Below are 25,816 nucleotides of genomic sequence, written 5' to 3'. Positions count from 1 at the left end.
GCCAGGACTCTGTTGATGCCGATGGCTGTGAGGATCTTATTTTCGATCATGGGCGTCCTTTGAGGGTTTTCACGAGCTGGCATTTTTCCTTTCATTTCTTACCATCTCCTTATAGTGCCCGTGTGGGTTTTCACTAACAAGACTCTCATTTTAATTTTCTCTGCTTAGCGTCGCCTTATGGTGCCCGTGTGGGTTTTCACCAGTAAGACTCTCTCATTTTATTCCTCTCATTTTGTTGTATCAGATCCAAATAACTCCATCCTCCCATTTTGAACCGCTTTGCCGATAGATCAGAAGGACTTGAACAAGGTTTGGGTTGAAAAGAATTTGGATTGAACTACAACTTTAGAATCTTTTGGGCGGGATCATTGCCGAACCATTATAACTTCTGCCCCAGTTTCACTTTTGGAGGACTTCTTGGATTTTTGTTTTGGTGTGACTGAACCCCAAGGAGAGGTTGCCTACGTATCCTTTCGGAATCAAGTCAAACGTAGTTCAGGCAATTTTTGTTTTTGGATTTTTTTTCTGATTTGCTTTGTTTTTCACTTCCTTTCCCTTTTTTTCATTTTCATTGTTTTTTTTTGTATATATATTTTTCTTATTTTTCCAATTCTTTCTTCTTTTCTTTTTTTTTCATTTTTCTTTTTCATTTCAATTTCTTTTTTTTCATTTTATTTTCAATAATATTTTCAGGTTCCAAAGAGGGTAATCAAAGAAGAGTAACCAGCTCAAATGGGTTTGCAAAGGGTTGATAGTGTTTGGGTAGCGAGAATGAAAGCATTCGTCATCTCAACCGGAAAAGATTTTATTATATAAAGGATCCAACATAGTACCTTTTGACTGCATTTGCATTGACAGTTATTTCAAGGACGTTTCATTCGATGTGTCCCAAGTACAACACACTCTTTTTGGCAGTACTCTTGTTGTAATGTATGGACCTTTCCAATTTCGGGAACCAATTTTCCTTCAGTTGTTCCAACTCTTTGTCTTGTTTCCTTAAGCTATTCTTCATTGCGACCCAATTCTTGATTCATTATTTCGAGGTCTGACAGAGTTTTAAGATCCGGGCATGAAGTCCGCAAGCATGTCATATTATTGAAATCTGCATTTAACAGAACTAAAAGAGAATGAGAAAATTGACAAGATTTAAGAAAAGAGACATTCCGGGAAAATGAAATATCAATTTCATTTGTTTTTTTTTTTGTTTTTTTTTTCTTTTTAATTTTTGAAGGTAGAAGGGTTTACATCGGAAAGTAAGACAATAAAGTAAAACATCTGGATCACACCCCGAGACAATCCAGATGCACAAAAGATAGCAAGACTGGCTACCGAGACTCCCGTCTGATGGGGAACTTTCAGGCTTGGCAATCATTTTTTTGGCTTTTCTTCTGTCTCGGCAATGGCTGCAATAGCCTTCAGTGCCGGATCAAATTCCTCAGCTTCACAGATCATTCCGTCTATTGGCACGTTTGTGAGAGTTGGCAGGGGAATGTTCATCATATTAGGAACCTTTTCGTCCCGGAGAACGATTCTTTCAGCTTCAATCAAGTCTTCAACTGCCATTTTGAGGGTCCAATGACCAACAGTCCTTTGTACCGTGTCCCACTGCTCCAGAGTGGTATTCATATTTAGTATCAGCTCGATGCGGGGAGGGGGGACTCGGTGTTTGCCGATTTGGGGCCACTGGCTGCAGCAGACTTCGCCTGACTAGCTTTTGGAACAAGCTTTAGTATGATTCACCAATAGGGGTGAACTGATTCCTTTTGAAAGACTCTCTTGGGTGAGGATTGTATTGAGGAACATTTGATTGGGGACTATATGGAGCTTGGTAAGGATGGGCATTTCTGGGAGGTGGAGCTCAGTTTTGTGTATAATGTTGTGGCCGCGTGCAAGGCTGCTCATCACCGCATACCAACAAAACCAATCACCTGAACAGAACCTGGCTAATTTACTCACACACACAACCTTGTTAGTTTTAAGGCATTTAACATATAGGAAATCGCACGATGGGATGCAATGCACCTAAACAGTTAAACGCTTTTACCATGTGTTTGAACAGGTTGCATGTTTCATCCCGGCCTTAAACTAGCCCTCTTCACTATGTACCTCTTTTCTTTTATTCCTGCCTCTCTTTAACCACTCTTGATCTTGTTTTTGCCGCTCTTTTATTTTTTTTGCACTCTCTTTTTTTCTTTTTCTTTTTTTTTACTTTGTCACTCTTTCCCTCTTTTTTCACTATTTTTTCTTTTCTCTTTTTCACTCAATTTTATTTCTCCTTTTCTTTTAGTTTATTTTTTCACTCAATTTATTTTATAGCTATGATCGAATCCGATGGAGATTGCCTACGTATCATGACCCCGCATGAATCAGATCTTGCGTAGTTCGGGACAAACAAGTGCAAAAATAAAGAAACAAGTGTTCATTTTGCATTGTGCTCATCCTGCACATTTATTAAGGTGATTTAAGCAAAAATGATTTGACTCGAAAAATGATTTGACTATTTCTTAGAAAAGAGAGATCCGATTTTCGAACACGGCCTTTCAGCACTTCGGGGATGAAGATTTTAAGGCTGTGAGGGTCAATCGATCCAGACTCTACAGGATGACCGAAAGTGGCCGTTTATGCAAAGTCAGCCTTCCGCCGTCCCTTTCGAGAACATTTGGCTATTTTTGACAAAAACAGCATCACTTGATTTATTTATGACTCTTTTTTATTCAGAATGGTGACCCGACATTGGGAACATGGCCTCGCAGAGCCTCGGGGACGAGGATCCTAAGGCCATTGGGCAATTTGGTCAAAAGTTTTTAAAAAATGACCAAAAATGGCTGTTTATGCAAAGTCAGCCTTCCGGCGTCCCTTTCGGGAACATTCGGCTATTCTTGACAAAACGACATCACCTGACTCATAAATTAAAATTCTGACATTTTGGCTATTTCTGAAAAAGGGGAGGTTGGACCTGATGAGGGTTGCCTACGTATCTCACACCCTGTGGGAATCAAACCGGCGTAGTTCGAGCGATCGTGAATAGAGTAAGTAAACTAACTCTTTTTTTTGGAATAATTTTTTTTTAAAAAAAAAATGCTTTAAAAGAATAAAGGTTTTTTTTTGGATTTTTGTTTCTTTTGGATTTTACTAAAAACAATGCTTTAAAAGAAGAAAAGGATATATTTTTTTGGATTTTTGAACTTGACTCTATATTTTATTTGAAAGAAAGACTTCTAAAAAACAATTCCTTTTCTTTTGATTGGAACTTTGAGAATTTTAAAAGTAAAAAAAAAATATTTTTGTTTGAATTTTCATTTGTTCTCTCTTTTTCTAAATAAGAAAGAAAATATTTTCTTTGGATTTTGGTTGTCGTCTCTTAATTTTGGAAAGAGGCACTTTTAAGAAAATATTTTGGATTTTCGAGTTTTTTTAAAATAAAAAAAAAATTTACAAAAGTACTTCTAAAGAAAAATGAAAATATTTTTGGACTTTAATTTTTTAATTCTATGACATTTACGAAAGAAAGACTTTTAAAGAAGGAAAGTCTTTAAAAGAACGAATATATATATATATATATATATATATATATATATATATATATATATGCTCTTTTTTTTGATTTTTTTTTTGATTTTTTGGAAAAATACTTCAAAATAAAGGAAACCCGTATTTTGGATTTTGATTTTTTTATTTCTTTTATTATTATTTTTTTTCTTTTATTTCTTTTTCCATATGAAATACTTCAGAAAAAAGGAAACTACCCCTTTTTTTTTAGTTTTAAAAACTTCTTCTTCTTTTTTTTTTGAATTTTCTAAGGAAAGAATTTTAAAGAAGGAACTAATGAAAAATATTTTTGGATTTTTTTGAAAATTGGAGTCGGAACCGATGAGGTTTGCCTACGTATCTCACATCCGGTAAGAATCAGACTCGCGTAGTTCGGTCGATCGGCGTAGAGGAAATAAACTACCCCCTTTTTTGAATGAAATACTTAACAAGAAAAGGAGAAAATATTTTTGGATTTCGATTTTTTTATTTTTATTATTATTTTTTGAAAAAAGACGACGATTAAAGAAATATTTTTTCTTTGAACTTTAACTTCTTTTCACTCTTTTTTTTTTGAAATTTCGAAAAATCTTCTAAGGAAGTATTTGGACTGTTAGTCTGAATTTATGAAAGAGATACTACAAAAGAAAAAATATTTTTTTGAATTTCGAATTTTCCCTTTTTTTAAAAATTTTTAAACAAATACTTTTTTTTGGATTTTGAAAGTGATTAAAAGGAAATTTTTTTGTATTATATATGTTTTTTTTTAATAAATCAAACTAAAAGACAAATTTTGTTTTCATTTTTTTTTTAAGAAAATTTCGGCGTGGTTTTGACACTACTTGGACATTAGTTTTATTTTTCTAAAAATAAGTAGTTATCTCCCTACACTGCTATTTTTCTTTCCCTCTTTAAATTTTTTTTTATTTCAGAAACCGGTCAGCATGCAGATCTGAAGCAAATAAATGCGCAAAACAAACGGGATGCAGCAGGATGGTCTTTTCATTTCGGGTTGCTTGTCCTAGACGGACCCAACCCCTGTGTTGAGTCCCCTATGTCAAATGCAACATGATGCAAATAAGCGTTCCTACTAGGGATCCGGCATGAGGTTTCGTTATACTAGGTTTATAACCTGGGTATATGTTCTAGACTGTGTACCCAAGCGGACAACTCGAGTCGAGGAGGGGGCAACTTACCGGGAACCAAAAGACCATCCGGCTTCGTAACTTGTCCGAGCCTCTTTTTATTTCAGGGTATGACACTAACAGAATAGGGAGTCTCAACCAGTAAGCACATCCCCGGAGGTGAAGAGAGAAGGGTTCGGCACAGTTTATATATACAGTCAAATAATATCAAAGCGGTAAAAGCAGCATTTAGCACATTAGGCTCGAACATGTAAAAATCAGATAAAGCCAAATATAATAATTTATCTAAGCTCGAATTTCTAACCCTGAACCAGTGGTTCTGGGTTACTAATCCCCAGCAGAGTCGCCAGAGCTGTCACACATCCTTTTTGCGCGCCCGCCCCGAAGGGTTAAATGCGCGAGGGAGTTTTTCCAATTTAAGTGACAATATTCGAAATGAGATTATTTATTTAATTCACAGTCGCCACTTGGGAAAGGTTTGACTTTTGGTGTCCCAAGTTACCGGTTTATCTTGAATCCCAAATCGAGGAAATTTTCGACTTTCCAAATGAAGTCTGCGAACCAGAAATTCTAAGTAAGGAATTCTGTTGACCCGAGGGAATGTGTTAGGCACCCTCGAATCCCGTGGTTCTAGCACGGTCGCTTAAATTGTTATAATGGCTAAATATCTGATTTAAATACATGTTGTGACTTATGTGCTTTTATTAAGTTTAAACCGCTTTTATTATTATCATTTATTTTTTATAGAATTGCAACGTCGTAAAAATGCATCTCGAACCACGTCACAATCAATGCACCCGTAGTTGTTAACACATTTCGACTCCGTTGAGATTTGAATTTGAGTCACATAAATGCGCACCCGAATTTAAGAATGTAATTTAATTAAGTTGCGCCTAAAGAGTCTAACGCGTTATTATCTTTGGGGAAGGCAGTGAAATTCACTAAACAGTCCATCCCAAATTCTAAATATTTATTATGATCAATTATTGAGGGCCCCGCAATTTGCATTTTTATTTGGCGAGGCTCGTCTCATTATTTTTTAAAAGGATAATCTTAGCATGACTACATTTTCTATTTTTTTTGTTTTCAAAAATAAATGAAGATAAGGTCCTACTTTATTTACATACTTTCGAGTTATTATGGTTAAGTTTCAAAAGTGAGTTGTTTAAGGAGTTTGCATGGCAACGCATAGAACATTCTACATACAAACAGTAAAAGAAGGAAAAGACTACATTAAATTACAACTTCACATCTTTCTCATTTGTTTGCTTCATGCCTCGAGTGGCTTACAAGATGAACCAGTGTATCAGTTTGTGTACCTGGTATTTGGGAAAGCAAGGAAAGAAGATGAAGATCAGTAGAAGCAGCAGTAGTGTAAATACACAGCAACAACAGCAACCCAACAGCAACAAATTCGAATCAGATTCAAGGCCCAGAAAACTTTGAGGAAAAACCGAACAACTCAATAGAACAAACCCAAAAGTTTGTAAGCAAACTAAACAACAACAAACCACGCGTGTATTAAACCCGAAACTAAACTCGCTTCTCCCTTTGTTTTTTTTTTAACTCTCTAACACTCTTGAGATTTTCGGAATGTCTTCCTCTCTCAAAAAAATCCTCGAAAATCTTTCAAGTTCAGTCTAAGTTTTTTTCTCTCAAGTCTTAGTCTCTTTTTCCATGTTCAAGTCCTATAAAATGTGTCAAAATGACTCTATTTATAACAAGACTCTAGTCTTGAATCCCCAACCCCAAATATTCCCTCAATTGCATGTTTTGTCCCCACTACTTAATGTTTTCTTTTATTTTAAACCCTTGTCCCCCATGCTTAACATAAATAATTACATTATTCACACCCCACTACATTATGTCTTGTCCCATACTATATTAAACAATTATATCAACCCCACCCCATTACATCTTGTCCCTCATGCCTAACATAAACAATTACAATATTCCCCCTCACTACATTATGTCTTGTCCTCCACTATATTAAATAATTATATCAACCCCACCCCATTACACCTTGTCCCCCATGCTTAACATAAAGAATTATTCAAAATGTTCAATTACCAAACTACCCCACTGACCTTATTGCAATTACTATTTTACCCCTGAACGTACTGCAATTTACCAAACTACCCCATCAATTATAACCAATTCACCTAATCAATCTCAACCAAAATATAGCCAATATGACCAATTTCTAAACAAATTCAACAACAAATCATATGAACACAGATGAATCATACAACTTCAAATTAATGGAAATAAATTAACCATATTGGGAACCAATCCTGGTTAACTTATACCAAAATGGATGAGCAATGAAACAACAATATTAACAACACAATACATGATTCAAACTAAATCAACAAATCAAAAACCAAAACATTAAATCACTGGATTAAAAACGAACTTCAAACAAAGATGAACATGAATTAAATCTATTTTAAACAACAAACATGACGGATTCAAACGATTTAACCAACGCTAACAATTTCTGGAAAAAAAAATACATAACACATGAAACAAACTGAAGAAATAACTAATTAAACTTCAATTTGAATCTAACAAATATTAAACTAACAATTTCTCATGAACAAACTGAAAAATTAACAAAACAATGAACATGAACAAAACAAAAATCAAACATTTACCGATTTTAGATTTGAGAATAACAAAAACAAAATACGGACAAAAGTGAAACTCAAAATCCACTAACCGGATCGAAACGACGAACAACGACTGACCAACAACGAACTCGAACTATGTATGGACTGTTTTGACGACCCCAACCAAAACTCGCACAAACGACGACGAAGACGATCCTAAGAAGCAACTAAAGGAGGTGAAGCAAACGTGAAGCAGCAACGATGGGGTCTGTTTGGACGTAGCGAAAAAGAAGCAGTAGCAGCTGGTCGTTTGGATGGAGACAAGTGAAGCGAAGCCCCACGTCCATGGCTGGAGCTCGGGAGCTCGACCACTCAACTCGAGCTCGACAAAATGAAGAAGATGAAGCAGAAGCGACTGGGTTTTGCTGGACGAAGCAACAGGTGACTGGAAGCTTCTGCGAGTGGCTATGGTGAGTGGTTGTTTGGGCGGAGAAGATGAAGCAGAAGGCAGAATCAGCTGGGTCTATTTGGAGAAGGTCGACGAGCTGTTCGTCGTCGATGGAGCAGTGGAAACGCAGCAGCAATGGAGAAGATGAAGCAGAAGGCGATGAGGGAGCTGAAGCATGGCGAGGCAGCAATTGCGTAGTTGTCCATGGCGACGAGGGAGCTGAAGAACGGCGAGGAGGTTTCAGTACAGGTACACATGGGAGGTCGACGGACAATGGTGAAGCAACGAAGGGGAGGTACCGGTTCGAAGGCAGTCGCGGGGGAGGCAGCCATAGTCGCCGGAGGTGAAGCTCGTTTTGGACTGGTTCGCTGCGTGCCGAAGAAGATGACGAAGCAACGGTAGGCAGCCATGGTTGTGTGTGTTTTGGAGTTTGGAGAAGATAGAGAAAATGAGAGGGGGCAGATGGTTTTCTTAGGTTTTAGGGTTTTTTTGAGTTTGTTTATTGTTTTTGTTTTTTTTTTTTTGAAAAAAAAAATGAAAAATGAAGAGGGGTTGGGTATTGGGGTTATGGGGCGGACCGGGTCGGCCTGTGTGGAGATGGACCGGGTCATGGGGAAGGTTGGACAATTATTTGGGCTTGTGGTTTGAAATTGAAGAAGAGGCCCCATTCCGATTTTCTTTATATTTTTGCTCTTTTTTCTTCTTTTATTTTCTAAAACTAAATTCTAAAAATCCTTAAATTATTATATAGAACTAAATTAAGTTATAAAAGCACAAATTAACTCCCAATAACAATTAACGCACAATTAAGTAATAATTAAGCATAAATTTGTACAATTGGACATTAAATGCTAAAAATGCAAAAGATGCCTATTTTTTTATAATTTTCAATTTTTGTAAAACAAACTTAATTACTAACAATTGTAGAATTAAATCCTACATGCAAAATGCGACATATTTTTGTATTTTTATTAATTTAACAAATAAACATGCACAGGCAAATACAAATAATTATCCCAAAAATGTCACAAAATTCTCAAAATTGCACATCAAGGAAAATCATTTTATTTTGAATTTTTTTGGGAGTAATTCTCATATAGGGCAAAGATCACGTGCTTACAGTCTTGAACTCCTAAAGTTAAGTTTAATAGTTAAGGACATAAGTTCAAAAGTTAAGGACAGGCAGTTCTTAACTAACAGTTACAAGTTCAAAAGTTAAGGACAGACAGTCCTTAACTTACAGTTACACGTTCAAAAGTTAAGGACAAACAGTCCTTAACTTAAAGTTACAAGTTCAAAGTCCTTAACTTTGACTTATAAGTTCAAAAGTTAAGGACGCTTGGTCTTTGAAGTTTGAGTTCCAAGTTCAAAAGTTAAGGACATGTGGTCTTGAAGTCCTGAAGTTAAGGACATGAGCAGAAGGGTATTTTCGTCTGGGCAGTTAAAGTTTATTAAAGCAGTGGCTAAAGACTAAAGACATTTTAAACGGTGACTTAAAAATAAATACATGTGTTATTAGTGACCAACCGTGCACTTCCCCATTTTTCATTGGTGCTCCCTTCTTTATCAACTGTTGACCCTCTTTTGCTTTTTTTACAATTGATAGACCTTTTACACCATGAGTTAAAAATTCTTTAAGAAAATAAAAAATTTATAAAGAAATTTAGATCACGATTTAAAATTTTGTAGGTTATTGCATTTATTTTGATTATGAGCAAATAGAAAATCGGAAGCGATAATTTTTCAAGGGCTATATGTGCACAACTGTTTAAGTTTAATTGGCTATTTATGTAAAGATCCCAAAAATGGACTAAATATATGCTTATATCACCTGTCGTTTAAGCTTTGGGTCAGCCCAATAATGGGATAACGGGCCTGGTTGGCCTAATCGAGACCAAGAGGCTATTAATTTTTAGAAATTTTACCTCCTATCCTGTAGCAAAGATTGATACCTTATTTATTATAAATAAATAATTTTTTAAAAAATTATCTCCTATAGCTATCTTTTAATTTTTATAGCAAAATATCTATTTAATGTCACTTCTTACCTTTAAGCATTAAATACGATGTGTATTATTGTTCTCTCTCCTTCTTTCTTTTTTTTTTCTCTCACAAAATTATCGTATAGGAAGTTAACTTCTTTCCCCACGACCTCTCTCTCCAATTTCTCTCTGTCACAACGTCATTCTCTTCCCGTTTCTTTCTATCAACGATTCTTCACTGATTCATCCTCATTGTCTCTCTCAATTTTTTAGCCAAGCTTGTGGAAATTACTGGCGGAGGACTTGATAGACCATTGTCGAGATCAAGCCCCATTGGCGATGCAGCATTGGCATAATTATACCACCGAAGCCATTTATTCCCTCAGGAAGTCCAAATGCAGTATTTGCTATAAGGGAACCATTGATGGCCAAGGATGATAAAGGCCCCAGAACTGCAGATCTCAATATTTTCAAAGTAGAAATGAGAGATTCACTACCTGAACGACTCAGAGGGCGCCGGTACCGGTGGCGACACCCCACATGACAACGGCGTAGATATCGGTGGATTAGGGACGGATTTTGGGGCTAAGGAACTTGAAAAGTCTGTTACCTTTTTTCATTGTATTTTAATGTATCTGGTTGTATTCCATGTATTTCATTGTATTTACCATTTTTAGTTTTTTTTCTACTTTTTCAATATATTCACTGTATTTAACTGTATTCAATGTAATTATATAATTTCAAAGCTTCACTTTGTTTCACTGTTTTGTCCAACAATATATATTCAGCAGTATGTATTTAATGTACTATAGAATGTATTCATATATTTTTTTAATTAATATAATTTATGAATTCAGATGTATATATGTATTCAAATGTATCTGCAGTATGTATTCATATATTTTTGCACTATAGATGGCCTGCTATACTTCGTGTATTCAATGTATTTTTATATATTTAATTGTATTCAATGTAATTATATAATTTCAATGTATAAATATATTTGTAAAAATACCACTAAAAAATATTTTAGTAAAGATACCACTAAAAAAAAGAAATGATGGATTGAATCTCTGAAGATTGCTCTATTTTGGGGTATTTTTCAGTTGAGAATCTTTTCTATAACTGAAAATACAAATTTTGTGTGTTATAATTGAGTTTGTTGAGTTATATTAGGAGTCTATCGCGTTAATTGATTTACTTATCGTTTTAAAACAGATGAAGACTTTTTTTTTCGCAAATTTTGTTACTGTATTCATGAATACAGCTCGCGAATACATATGAATACAGTATATACATTAGCTGTAATTCCTTTTTTTCTGCCGGCTTTTCCTATTGTACTAGTCTTAGTGTACGCGCGTTGTGCGTGTTCCTTATCTTAGTAAGTAATTTTTGGTAAGAAAATTAAGTATATATTTTTAAATTATAAAATAAAGTGTAAGCTTCTGTAGTTAATTAAATATTAATCATATATAATTAACTCAATAAAGAAAAAAATTTGTTCATAGAAGTTCTCAATCATTATCAATATATTCACTTTAAATTATGTTCTATTTTTTTTAGTTTCATCAATTCAATTTTACCAGTTGTTATACTTCCTTTTTAGTTTCAGTAAAAACACATAACCTTGAAAATTTAAAACTTTTTCTAAAAATATTATTCAAAAGCTATTCTCAAGTTCATACGAGAAGATACAAACATGTTTAATTAGCACTTTTATTACGATTCTTTAAAAAAAATCATATAACATAAATTTAAAAATTAAATCTTATGTCTCAATTTATCTCCTTTCAAAGGTTTCAATATTACCTAAGTGGTAAGGTTTTAGTTGCTGAGATGAAAAAAATATTATGATTTACATAACTTTGTCGAAACGTGCGTGGCAAAGAAAGCATTACTAAAACATAAAAATCTAATAGGATGCACAAATACTATAAAACATTATTGAAATTTAATGTGTGTGCATGTACATATTAAACATTTTATTTTTAATATATAATCTATTTTAAAGTTCTAAATATTTATACTTCCTATATAGTTTAAATAAAAAAAGATTTAATAAGTAAAAATTTAATTGATTTTAAAGTCCTAATATTAGAAAAATATTTAAATTATATTTGTATTCAATGTGAAATTTATTTTTAAAGAATAAAAAGTCAATCATTATTTTCTGTAGAGGTTTCGTGCTTTTATAATATAGACTGGCTTTTATGGTTTAGTATGATTAAAACATGCATCAAATAATTATTTTGGTTGCTTAATTGAATATGGATTAATTATATTATATGACTAAAATAAGAATATTTAAAGTGCACATTTAATTATTCCATGTTAAAACAATTTTAATGTGGATGCTATTGTATTAAAAAACATTAACTTAATATGCGATTTCATGTCCTCATATTTCAATTAAATTAAAATTCAATTCAAAGCACCGTATAAATGTTCTCATCTATTTTCAATTAGTATAATATATATAAGGTAAAATATATATGTATTTCTTCTCACCTAATTTAGTAAGGAAAAATAAATTTTAACTGATTTTAACGTCCTAAATATTAGGAAAGCACTTGAGTTACAATTTTATCCATTATGAAAGGTATTTTAAAGGGTAAAAAAGGTGAACGACATTTCGCTAAGGGTCTTCGTGCTTTTAATATAGTATATAGATAGATATAGATTCATGAATACATTAGCTTAAATACATTGAATACACTCTATAACAAGTTAAAACATATCTATAGAAAGTAATTTAGTAAATGGTAGCTATAGCAAGCTAATAATCACTAAAACATAGTGGTTTCTGAAATTTCTCTTTTGTAGCCGTGCTACCGTAATACCCGCAGACAAAACCATCTCATCTCTACTGTGTTGTGCTATTGTGACTTATAACCTGTTTGACCAAGCTTTTTTTTTTGGGCCAAAAGTATTTTCTTTGGCCAAAAGCACTTATGTCCAAAAATCGAGTTGTTTGGCTAAGCTTTTGGAAGGAAAAGAAGTGCTTTTGAGGAGAAGCAGAAGCAGTTTTTGAGAAGCAGAAAAAAGTAGCTTCTCTCTAAAAGCACTTTTGAGAAAAATACACTTAGAAGCAGTTTTCAAAAGCTTGACCAAATACTAATTACTGCTCAAAAGTGCGTTTCAAATTAATTAGCCAAATGCAAATTGTTTCTCACTAAAAACACTTTTTAAAAAAGTACTTTTGAGAAAAACACTTCTCAAAATAAGCTGATATTAGAAGTTTGGCCAAATAGGCTATTATTTTGGTTCGCCCCCTTTTTAAAAAATATATTTATCTTACTCACAATTCTAGAATATGTGAATATGACCACCTCATTTTGAGAAATCACCACGTGATGCAACGTGATTTGCTGTATGACATTCACTCTTGAGCTGCATCTACACTAGATTAGGGATGACAATGGGAAAGGGTGGGAGGGGATGGTGGGGTCTAAGGCTTTCCGGGGCGAGGCGGGTTGGCACTCCAGTTCTTTCCAAACTATGCGGGTGCGGTATGGGTAGGGGCAAATGAACCTTCCTTTGTCGAAAAATTATATTGTATAACGGTTTTTTTTATGTATATATAATATATGCAAAACCCATCAGACATAAGTTAAAAATTAGCTTAGTGGTCAACGGGTTCAAATTCATTCAAGGATCATAGGTTCAATGCCGGCTAAGCATAATTCGATTCCTTTATTCCTCTCCTTTATTAAGTAATATTTTGATTGTGAAGCTTTCATAAATATTTCACTATTTCTTAGTATTTTAATATTTGCAAGCAAAGAATTGATCTCATTTGAACTTGAATTATGATTTAAATTTTGAATTCTTATGTCTGATCATATTACTTTTAAATATCGTGTTTTAAAAGTTTTACTCGTGATTAATATTAAAAATAATATTTAAGAGATTTAATATTATTACTTCTTATTCTCTGAAATATTTATTTTTTTGCCATGGAATATAACTATTTTATTATAAAAATTATTTTACATGACGTAACCAAATAAAAACCCAACCAAAAACCAAAAAATATTAAAATTTGAATTGGATCGTACTATTTTAAAACCGAAAACATAAAATATAAAATCAAACCGAAAACCGAATGCATCCCTATTTTATTTGTATTAAATCCCTAATTTCAAAATCAAAAGATATAAAATAACTCTCAAACTGAAAAATTCGCTGAGCACAGGTTCTTGCCTCTTGCCGCTGCTTGCTGCTCGTCTTCTCATCCTCACCTTGTCAGTTGCCGGTCGCCTCTTCGGTCGTGGCTTCCCCGGTAAGTAAGTAAGTTCCCTTCTCTATGTATTCTTTTTTTTTTGTTTATGGTTTAGGAATTTTGTTAAATGAGTTGCTTGGAATTACAGTAAGCATTGGGATTTTCGTAGATATTGATGAATTTGGAGTTGAAGCTTGAAAGAGATGGGATGAGTGTTTGTTATACATGTGGCTTGGGCTTTGCTGGTTTTAAACTTTGTTCATGAAAAATAGATACTTTTACATTTTTTTTTGTCAACAAAAAGTATCAATCATATTATTGCCCAGTAAACTGAAAATTATAGACTATTTGACTATCCTGGCCTTGAGTTCGAGAAATTGAGATAGATAAGTGCTTTAGAATTGCCCTCTACCAAGTGCCAATGTATTCAATGGCTAACTTGTTAAATATCCAAATATATATAAAGTTAATTACTTTTTCTGTTTATTCTTGTTCAAGATTATAAGATAGTTGATCTCATTGCGTCCTTGTAACTAACACAAGACTTGTTTTTTTTTTCTCTTTCAAAAGTCTTGTAACTATGGTCTGGTTATCTTAGCACTATAGTTTTGTTGAAAACTTATCTTTCTATTAATAAAATCTGTTACCATATAAATGTTTTTGTTATGGTTGGCTTCTTTGCTTGTTTAGTTTTTTAATTTTTTGAATCCTTTGGAAAAAATCCTTCCTCCGCCACTGGCGTTTTAATACCTCTTTCTCGCTCTTTGTGCTGTCTCTTCTGGGTCTTATTCTTCCGCCATTGCTTCATAGCTACCTTCTTTATTTTTATTTTTTTGGTTAGTTAGCATTTTGTTTCACGTTCTAATTTACACCTTGATGTCTGCTTCTTTATTAGATATAGACATATAGTTCATTAACGTTTTATCTCAGGCATTTAGAAGGTCTTGGGATAGATTAGATTGATAAGTTAGGTGAGATTACATGATGAAATAATCAGTAAAACAAATTAATGTAAAAATATATGATATGATAACCATTACGATTTATTCTACTTTATGTTAGAAATTGATGGCCTCTGGATTACAAAAATTCATATTGTATTACAAATTTCTTCTTGACAGCCTGATGTTTGTCTCTTTATTAGAATTTCTTATCAGCTCTATAGTATTGTCATAGGTTTTTGTCTTTCCTTGGAGCTAATATATCCTTTTTTTGGAATCATTGTATCTTCTGAATGCCTTCTTATTAACACACCACTTACTTCATCCCAAAAAAAAAAAAAGGTTTTCTTCTTGGCAGCTTTAATGGTTTTATTTCAAAATACTGGAAGCTAACATTATGTTGGAATTTTAGCGACATTTCTTCCCTTAGTATTTAGTTATATGCTTTTATTTCAATCCTAAAGAAAAATTACCGAACAGACAATTAAGTAGATATGACTGCATTAACATTATGATCTATAGCCCACAAATGCAGATGAATACTATTTGCTCCTAAGATTGTAATGCATTTAAATTATGCATACTTAGTTACAGTATCATCATAGCACCAATCGGCATGTGTAAGAAGCCATTATTTATTACCTGAAATTATTCTTTTGAAAGTTGTTCAGAATTTCTGAATTTATTTAATATATAGATAGCAAAGTAGACAGGGAGCTTTGGAGCAACGGTAAAGTTGTCTTCGTTTGACCTATAGGTCATGGGTTCGCCGTGAAAGCAGCCTTTAATGCTAGCATGGTTGTCAACACACGCTCCTCGGTATGCGACCCGGACTCTGCGTGAACGCGGGATGCCTTGTGCATCGGGCTTCCCTTTATGGATAACAAAGTAGAAAATAGGAAGAATTTTTTTTTTGGCAGGGCAGGGCGGGTCGGGTCGGATCGGGGCGGGACGAGTGGATGCGGGTGAACATGCTATGTGGGGCGGGACGGGGCGGGTTGAAATTTTTACAGGTTAAGTCTAGCCCCGCACCCTCCCCACCGCGCCCCACTGCCATCCCTACACCGGAGGTTAAAATTGTTGAAATTATGGAACTCTTAAATCTTGAAACACATCTGCAAGAGACTTGAAAACTCGTTTATTTACTTCTGAAGTTAAGTTTATTATTACATGTCGTTAACAGTGGGAAGAGCTTTTTCTTCAACGGCATACACTAAAATTAACTTGTGAAGCAAAATTGGTGAAGAATTTTTTATATTCTTTAGTTTGTTATATGGAGGATGAAGTTTTTGAAGTGTACCTAATTCAAAATATGACAAGTCATCGAGTACAATTATAACGGTAATATTTTTATTCATATGCTGTGTTTAAGTGGTTTGTTAATTTGTAAATATATACTGAATATCGTACCCGTTCCTTGGTTTGGTTATTAATGTTTATTATGAAAATTAGATATCTTTGTCGAGTGTGTCATTTCTGGTCTTTGTAATTTGGGTTTGTGTCCATGTAATAGTTCTTAGACAATTTAGGGCATAGAAGTTCGAATCTGATCTGTTGATCAGTTTCTTCAATTTGAAAGTGCGACAATTGTTTTTTATATATAATTACTGTGATAGATTAGTGGATGGATACAACGTGCTTCTAGTACTACTCCCTTTTGTTATCCTTCTTTTTTATGGGTTTTATTTTACATTTTAATATTGTGAAAAGGCATCTGCTATAATTTTTCCTATTTATGCATTTCAGTTATTTACAACTTATAAATTTGTAAATAATATGTGATAGACTTTTGATATGTAAACTTTTGAGATTGTAGTTGACTGTTTTGTTGCTAATACTGAATAGTTCATGATTTAAACCAATCGCTGTATTTAACAAATAATTAGCAACAAATATGTTTAATTATGAGAAATTCTTATTAGGCTATTCTTATATGAACCTGCAAATATGGTATCATTATTTACTTTACCAATGCAACCCCTCAGTCGTAGCAAAAAGCAGTCTGTTGGTTATTATTGTATGTTCTTGACGGTCTTCTCTTCTAACTGTAGTGATATTGAATCTATAGTAGCGTATGTTCTTTGCACTAGCTTAATCAAGAAATGTTCTACTTGTAGGCCATAAAGAGAAGTCAACTTTAATAATATGGACCTCAAACCGTTCAAATTAGACATTGATGAGCTTATAAATGAGTTTGCCAAGGTACTAATATGCCTGTTTTTTCCCTTCAATCTAAGCATAGTTTCGATCTACTCATTTATCTTGCAACACCAATTACGCCCCAGTCCCAAGTAAGTTGGGGTCGGCGATATGGATCCTCATTCCTTTCATTTAGCTCAACTCGTCATCATCATTACCAAAATAAAATGAATGTTATTCATTTATCTTGCACTTTTCATAATGGTTCATACCAGTAATATAGTGTTTTATAGGGTGGATCTCCTAGTTTTGCAGAAATGAAGAGAGTGTGGGTCTCTAAAAAGTTCTCCTATATTTTTGAGGCGAGTCCCTCTAAAGATCAGGCATGCTTTATGCAATCACTCTATGCCTACTGTAGTGGTATGTCTAAATGTTTTCTATTTTACTTTTTTGTTAGTTTTCCTATTTTAACATATTTTAGCTTCATCCGGAGAGAATGATTCTGATTATTGTGGTATACACATGCTTATATTTGAAAAACTTTCTACCTTTAATGTGAAACGTAACCATCGTAAGGTGCATAACATTTTTTTATATGGGTATGGACCTTATCAACCCCTCCCCCTCCCCTTCCCGACATAACCCAAAAAAAAGAAAGAGAGAGAATGTAGAAAAACTTTATAGCACTGAGGTAGCAGTAGATTTGTATTATTTGTCTTTTGCTGAATAGAACTGAAGTCAATCTTGTGTTCAAGTGAACACCATTTTGCTTATTTATTTACGTGGTTAAAAGTTACAAATTACAGATATAAATGACTGTTAGATTTATTTGATTGCTAAATATGATGCATTCCATGTGCTACTATAACCAAATTTTACCTGCTTATCAGTCAGTGAGTAGCAATGTGAAGGGTCACAAACTAAGAGAAACACAAACTCTTTAAAGATTTTTCCAAATCACGATTTCTAAGAGAAATATAGAAACCTTGAGAGATTCTTCCAAATCAACTCAGACATTTCAATTTGCCCTAATATTCTCTCCCTCGTCATCATATGCTCTGGTAAATGTCGATAGATAGCACAGTAGGTGTAAAAGTTTGGCTCTGACACCAAACAAAGCCTTTGGAAAGTGATTTTAGTATTTGGAGAGATATCAGAGTGAATGTGAGTGCATCCTTAAATTCTTTTTCTGATGTTTATTTTCTCTTAAATTTCTATGAGAGAGCTGTCATACTAGTGTAAGATTTTCACCTTTCCCTGTGGTTGATATTTTATATTTTACTGCTTTAGATTAACCGAATTGAATGCATTGCAGGTTACATGGTGTCTACTTATTCTCTTTTGAGTAGACTGGGTGGGCTTTATTCCCTATACTGCCTTTATGAGACGCAACCATTCAAGCCTCCTTTCAAGATTTATATATCTCTAGGTATATATATATACACACAACCTTTTTAACATGATATATCGTGAATTAGGGTGGAAGGATGACTGGTAGTCGCTAGTGTCTCTTAGTCTTACCAGTAGTACTAGTACTATTATTGTATTTCTCTTATTTCTGGTTCTTTATTATTACATGTTGTGTTGTTTGCTTCTATTGCATTTTTTTTACTACTGTTTGTTGCTTTATTTTCTTTGTTCCTTGAGCCGAGGGTCTCTGCCTTCACAAGGTAGGGGTAAGGTGTGCGTATACATTACCCTCCCCAGACCCTACTTGTGGGATTACATTGGGTTTGTTGTTGTTGTTGTATGTCGTGAAATAGTGCTTTTTATGTGGTGATTCTCTCTCGGCGGTGCAGTTTTGGTCTTATGAGATGAAACAATTAAACATTACAATCGAATCTTTACAAACAATATTAGAATCAAACCTGAATCAGTCACTTTACTGATTGAGTTGCAAATTTCTTTCTTTGTGATGGCACTGTCTGGAGCATATATCATCATAGGTACTTTCTAGATTCTTGTTTCAAAATATTTACCGGAACTATAACACAATATTAATGCTGTATATCAGATGAATTATGACGTAACATGTATATGTAAATCAAATGAATAGCTCTAGTGAGGATGTTAATTCATCGTTTACTCATACTCTAAGTAGGTTGCTTCAGTTCTTTGAAGAGTTCTCCAAACATGTAATTGGACTATCAAGTATCTATATTTTTGCAGGTTATATGAATGGAATTGGACCACTATTAGGTGTCCACCGTTGTTGCTTCGACTTAAGTTAAACCTTTTCTTGGTTTAGCTTTGAGGACATTAACCTGTATAACACTCTATTCAGTTTTCTTATCAAATCATAATAATAGATGAAGCACAAGAAGTCAAGGAATGCTTGAATAATTGGTGAAAAATTAAAATCTAGGTGAGGAATACATTGATGCTACTAAGATACCAATCACAATACCAGCTCGTACTATCATTTTGCTAAAAAGTTCTTAAATGTCAGTTTTAATTTCATTTGAAGAACAGGTTGTGTTTCATTGGTCCAACATCAACAGGACCTCCAATTAAATCTTCCTTTGATGCCAAATGATCTCCTTTTCTCTATCATTTCTCAAACTACCTTTTGACAATACTAAATCCAGGGAAAGTCATTGCGCCCTCATTTTCACTTTCAGAAATAACCCATTGAACAGTATGTGTTTTCAACTATAATTTGCAAGTTCAATATATGTTCCTTGTCACTTGTAGAACTGGTTCACCATAATTTATTGCTCCTGATATGTAGCATAGCATCACCCTTGTTTAAATGAAGTATGACAGTCTGTTCATATTCCTTTATAGATCTTTGAGGATATAAAAATTTGTATGTTTGTGGGTGCGTAGCCGATGTAATTCTTCTAATCTAGCAGTGCCAATCAGAGAAGAAATGTCCCTCTGGAAGACCTTCTTGTGTTATTTGGGGATTCCTTAAATTAATATTTGGACTTTGAAACTCTTACTTTGGCTAGTGTTTATTTACAAAATTTGGCAAGTGTTTAATTGCCAGTTTAGTTTACTGTGCAACTGTCAGTAGCTTTTGATGCTTTGTAGTTTTACCATAATTCTTTTTATTCCATTTGGCAGGAGACCTGAAGAATCTTCGGAACATTATCGCAGAGGCAAAGGCTAAAGATGTTAAAGTAGTCCCTGCTTTAGTCAAACGTATGTTAGACAGGAACATGTTTCTTTTTGGGTCTGTGGATGTGAATGAAGGCTCTGTAGCTGAGAGATTAGATGAACTGACGGAAATACAAAATGCAAGTATCCGCATAGCATCCAAAAAGTATGTTACTGATACTTTTCTGGCAACCGTTTGTTATGTGGATTTGTTGAACTCAGCCAACATTTTGATGGAAATTTTGAGTAGACCTATACTTTACTGATTTTGCAAGAAACATCAGGTGCAACATCATCAAAAATAAAAATTATAAGTAGGATTTTAGTAATTTTTGACCAATTGACTGTGTAAAACTTCCTTCATTAAATTGGTTGGATTTTTTCCATCCAAATATGATTGATATTGTTTGCTGGAATACGAAATTGTTTCTGTTTTTGTGTGGGTCTGTGTTTGTATTTATGTAATTTAGCAAGTATTTTCAGAATAGCTTAAGATTGTTCTTTTATGATTCTTTTTTCTTGGAGTGGATGCTTAGTTTTTACCTTAGCAGTTAGCAGTGTGATAGTTAAAAGGGCAAGTGAAATGAAGTACTACAAAAAGAATGGACTATTCTCGAGTTGCCTGTTTGTGAGAGGAAAAAAATCAACGGAGGTTTCTTTTTAAATTTTAAATAGTACAAAAATCAGATATCTTGTTAGAGGATCATTTGACCATATGATGCATTCTTTGCATTGATCGGGAGTTTTTTTGAATGTTTGAGTTGATCAGTATAAGCAAATTAGCTTGTTACTTGTCACTAGAAAGTGGACAAGTTAGCTTTTTGGGAGGCTGCTTTAGTGATGCAATTCCTTTCATTAGGTCCCTTGTCACTTAAACCTGCTATTGCATGTCTCTATCTTTGACTTCAGAGTGCTGAATTCGTATTATTTATTTATTCCAGGGCATGGAGCTTGAGGTGGATTTGCTCAAGCAAAAGTCAGCAGAATATGCAAGGGCCAAGGAACTTGCTATTAGAGGTAACCTCAATGAGCTTCTTAAGCTTTTAACAGAAAACATATTTTGGTCATTTTCTATTTGTTGTCAGCACTAATGATGCGTTACACTGTTTGTTACTGCTTGTTGATACTGCTCATTTTCATTTTGTCTTTGAGCCGAGGGTCTCCGAAAACAGCCTCTCTATCTTCTCAAGGTGGAGATAAGGTCTACGTACATATTACCCTCCCTGGACCCCACTTATTGGACTATACTGGATATGTTGTTGTTGTTGTTGTTATACTATACATGTGTTAAGACACATTTTGTATTATTTCGAAAGGATTATCCAAGTCTGAGTAATACAGGTCAAATTTTCTTCTATCTTAGAAGTATTCCTTTGCTAAAGTCAATATCCTATGTGAGGTAATAAAAAAATCATTTATGGTCTAAATTTATATATTTGGTACATACAAAGCTATTGTGAATATGGTGACGCAGTGAAGCTACCAATTAGTTCACAAAGTATTGCATTCCTTTTGTTGAGAATGTATATAGGAATGCACGCATTCCTTTTGCATTCCAAGATTCTTCTTGAAGCGGCTAAAGACATGGTGGATGTAGAAAATATAAAGCACATAACAGAGAACCAGACATTGATAGGGGATGTAGTTGAGAAGACTGCTGAGGATTGGAAAGCTCAGAAGGAATTATTCTACCAACAAACAGGCGCTCGTTATCAGCCTGTCAAAGACTCGCTTGACATTGTAAAGGAAAAGCAGGAAAAGTTCTCCCAACAAGAAGTGGCTGAAGAGCAAGATGGCAACGAAGACTTCAGTAAGGAACTAGAAGCAGTGCTATTGTCGGAGCAAAACGAATGTGATTTTGAAGAATAAGGAGAGAACTTGTATAAAAAGCTTGTGTTTAGAAACTGGACAATATTTTTAGAAGGTTTGACACTAAGTTATAAGTATGCTTGTAAATGATTTTCGCAGCTACATGAAAGAGCTTGCAGCTTCTATTGAGCATTTTCCAGAAATGGGATAGGCACATGAAAAATTTATTCCTTTTTTCTGCTTCACTATTTCAGTTTTATCACTTCAATTTGATCCAGAAAGGAAGGAAGTTTTGCATGCATATATATATAAGATGAATGTTTCCAGTCTTTCTATCTGTACTGAGCCTTGTCGCTCTCCTTTCTTTCGTCGCGAGCAGCAAGCATACCGGCGGGCATATATTGCACGATTCTACTATGTTTTTTGTGCTATGGTAGGAACATTTTTAGATATGAAGATTGTTAAGGACATATGCAAAGAGAAAAAGATGGCTTCTTGTTGAAAGCAAGTGAAGTTCAAAAAACTTGCACGTCTTGGGTTATGATTAAAAAGTTTAAAGAAGAATTAAGCTAAATAGCAGCCCATTCAATTTCTTAAATTAAAAATAGTCAGCGAATTTATAATCTATATATAATCATGTATATACATGATGTTTTTGTTAATGTCATCTTTAACCAAAGAACCTTAGTTTCTTAACATATTACTATTACTACTACTTATTATTACTTTACTTTACTTTTCTATATATTAGAAGAGCTCAAGTTTCTACGTGTGTGCTTATTGTCTTTTTATAAAGTTCGAGGGTGATTTAGTCATTTCACATAAGCTCCTACAAATCTATTCCTATACTTAATAACCAGGCAGCTCATGGTCAACATGTCTGCTTGGCATAAGGATATTTCTGGAATTTCACAGTTACTTTGGCAGCGCCGTTTTTTTGAAGAATTCTTATGCCCCTGAGTAATCTCTTTATTGCTTCAGTTGCCACTGGTATTTGAGTAAATATAACAAACTTTGAGAACAATTTGCCGTTCCTTCTTTTTGTGTTCTTTTTTTTTTGGGCTAAAAAACATGAATCTTTTACTTGCACTTTTCTTAAGTCAATTTTGCTTGTCCAAGGTTGTTTGACCCTTTGACAGTGTAAAGTTATACAGTAATTCTTCCAAAAGTGAAATTCTATTTCCCGGTAAAATAGAAGTAACAACAGACTTTCCTTGAGCTAAAATTTATCTAATTTAAATATTAAATATGTATTCTACGATTATTAAGCATGTTAATTTTTATTTAATTTAATTATTCAGTGTCAGCCTTTTTATGTTCTAATTATGAAAACATTGTAACCCATCTTTCCTCTCTGAATTAATTGTATCGGATCCTTACTAGACCTTTACACATCATTTTACTAATTTATTTTATTTTATAGAGCTTTTCATTAATTTTATAGATCTCTAAAGCATTAGTAAAAGTATCTTTGCCGAGGATTTATCAGAAATAATATCTTTGCCTGTTCAGAATAGTTCAGAATAGGGGTAAAGCTGCGTATATCTTATCATCCTCAGACCCCACTTTTGAAATTACAGTGGGTGGTTGTTATTGTTGTTGTCTAGAGTATTAGTAAATTGACATTGATATACCTGAAAATAAAAAAATTCATTCAAAATATATTTTAACAGTAATAGTAGCGCTTATAATTGGAGCAGTAAATTGGTTAGCTAAAATTAAATTGATCCATTGTAACTACACATATCTTCTTTCACAATTCCTATGACTTTGTATTGTTTGTTATTTTCTCCCACTAAAAAATTGTAGATAGTTTATGCAAAAAATGGTACTGCTTCTGGTAAAAAACAATAATGACATTAGATGCTTAAGAGATAAATTTTATATAGATCTTAACTATGCCAAATTGAAATTTTTTGAAATTATTTTACCTTTTTAAATAATATCTAAATATATAATTTTTGGAAAAAATAAATTAATTTATGCCTGACTTATCAATTATGGCATTGCCTAGATGGTATATTTTTGGGATAGAAAAACATTATTGTACTATTATATATTTTTAATTTGGGTTCGACGAATGGGTATAGAATGACGTCGTTCTTACTTGGTAGGCGCTACCATATCAGGTTATACAAAAAAATTAATTGTTTTGTGAGAGAGATTGTAATTTCATTTCCAAATCGCTATTTTTTTTAGAATAACCAATGAGTTACTTTCAATTGTTTTTTGGATTATTTTGTCTGACCGTTTTTCCTTTTTAGCTTATTGTAGTTGCTAAGCAGCCATTCTTTCTCTTTTTGGTTTAATTATAATCATATTTTAAATGTACTGCATAATTTAGATTGTAAAGGACTTTGTTGATTTCTAATGAATAGGGATAAAATTTCCTGAAATCTTGGCCAACCATATATTGTTACTATAATATTAAGAAAATATTTTTTAATTAAAGCCTAACACAAACTTCTACTCTATAAAGTACTTTTTCAAATAATACTGTTCAAAAATCTTAATATATTTTTAAAATTTATAATGATACCTAATTCAAAACTATTTTACAAACTAAAAATTAACAATGCGATCTCTTTGCTATCCATTCATTTCATATCAAACTTGCTTTCTTACAAATTAACCTGTTCAAACTTATAGAATTATGCGATAAATGAATTCAAATAGACACCATGGCCCATTCTATTATTAATAATGCAGGAACACGGAACAGGAACATAGGATTTAATCATTTTTTTTAATTTTATAAATTGAGTAAAGTGAATACCCAAGTTGGACAATTTTGTGACAAAAGGGAAGCTAAAAAAACGTTCTTCAATTACGAAAATACAACCCCATGGTTTGTTATTATACCACCAATAAAAGATAAAACCACTCTAAAAGAAATGCAAGAGCCCAAAATACTTTACAACTAGAATGAATAGGAACAAATATTGTATTTTTGAAGTTACAGTAAGATATCATACAACTTAGATCACCAAAAATTTAAATGAATGACAAAAAAAAAATCAAATCTGCAATATAGTGATTGGGCCCATGCTCAGCATGGGCCATTCTTTACTAGGTTCATATAAATGGCTGGGTTTGTACACGCAAAACTATGTGAGTATTTTTTATATGATTCCACCTGTATTTTAAGAAGCTAACACGTTATGTTTCCATTAAGGCAGAATACATAGTTTACCCCTGGAATTATGGACCAAATCCCTGTGACACATTTTTTGGGAACAAAAATTACCTTGCACACTCAACCTTTCCCGAGTGTGTCTAATACACACCTCTTTAGTGTTTGACCACTTTTTTCTCAGCAAGTGTAATCACGCACTAATAATAATGTGGCACGTGTGATTAACCTTTTGTAAAAAATAAAAAATACTTGAAATTATAATTATATCCTAATTGCCAAAATATTCTTCCATCTTCTTCATCGTCCCCAAGCTATACCGCCATGGCTGCTAACTCTCCAAAGCGAAACACTGATGCAAAAAGAAGAAAAAAAAATACCACTACCTCATCCTACTACATTTAAGACCCACCACCCCAACCGCATAAATTCCCCGCTAATCTTCATTTTCTTTGCCCCATTCAACACCCCGACAGTTTAAATTCACTATTACTCTCTATTTTTTTATCGTGTTCAACATTCCACCCATTTAGTTATAAAACTCAAATTTGTCTGTGCTATAATTTTGAAAACTGGTGGTGTCTCTTCCAGTTCATGAGATCATAGGCAAGGTCTTCGTCATTGCCATATATAAATAAGACTTCAGAAAAAGGACTGCATATCAAAGTTGTTAGAGAGAAAAAAATAAAACCCGATTGGGATTATTCTATATCTAGTTTATCAAAACTGGAAAAAGAGCAATCATTCTGGGATTA

The 25,816-nt window shown here is 33.4% G+C and overlaps 1 protein-coding gene across 1 annotated transcript; it reads left to right on the top strand.

The window, feature by feature from the left end:
* Positions 1 to 13,902: 13,902 nt before the first annotated feature.
* LOC107823037 (uncharacterized) lies at positions 13,903 to 22,115 on the top strand. Its single transcript, XM_075235994.1, has 4 exons — positions 13,903 to 17,437; positions 18,333 to 18,446; positions 20,087 to 20,285; positions 21,061 to 22,115. Exons 1-4 carry the CDS (start codon positions 17,335 to 17,337, stop codon positions 21,164 to 21,166), a joined length of 522 nt encoding a protein of 173 aa, XP_075092095.1. The 5' UTR covers positions 13,903 to 17,334; the 3' UTR covers positions 21,167 to 22,115.
* Positions 22,116 to 25,816: the final 3,701 nt, after the last annotated feature.

This window comes from Nicotiana tabacum, chromosome 18 (genome assembly GCF_000715075.1).
Source record: "Nicotiana tabacum cultivar K326 chromosome 18, ASM71507v2, whole genome shotgun sequence".
NCBI classification, from domain to species: domain Eukaryota; kingdom Viridiplantae; phylum Streptophyta; class Magnoliopsida; order Solanales; family Solanaceae; genus Nicotiana; species Nicotiana tabacum.
The sequence above is the reverse complement of the archived record's forward strand: the minus strand, read 5'-3'. Positions and strand labels throughout refer to the sequence as shown.

Coding starts and splice junctions, on each gene's coding strand:
- LOC107823037 (XM_075235994.1), top strand. CDS start 17,335: ATGAAGAGAGTGTGGGTCTCTAAAAAGTTCTCCTATATTTTTGAGGCG. Junction 18,447..20,086: donor CAAGATTTATATATCTCTAG/GTATATATATAT, acceptor TCCATTTGGCAG/GAGACCTGAAGAATCTTCGG. Junction 20,286..21,060: donor ATCCGCATAGCATCCAAAAA/GTATGTTACTGA, acceptor TATTTATTCCAG/GGCATGGAGCTTGAGGTGGA.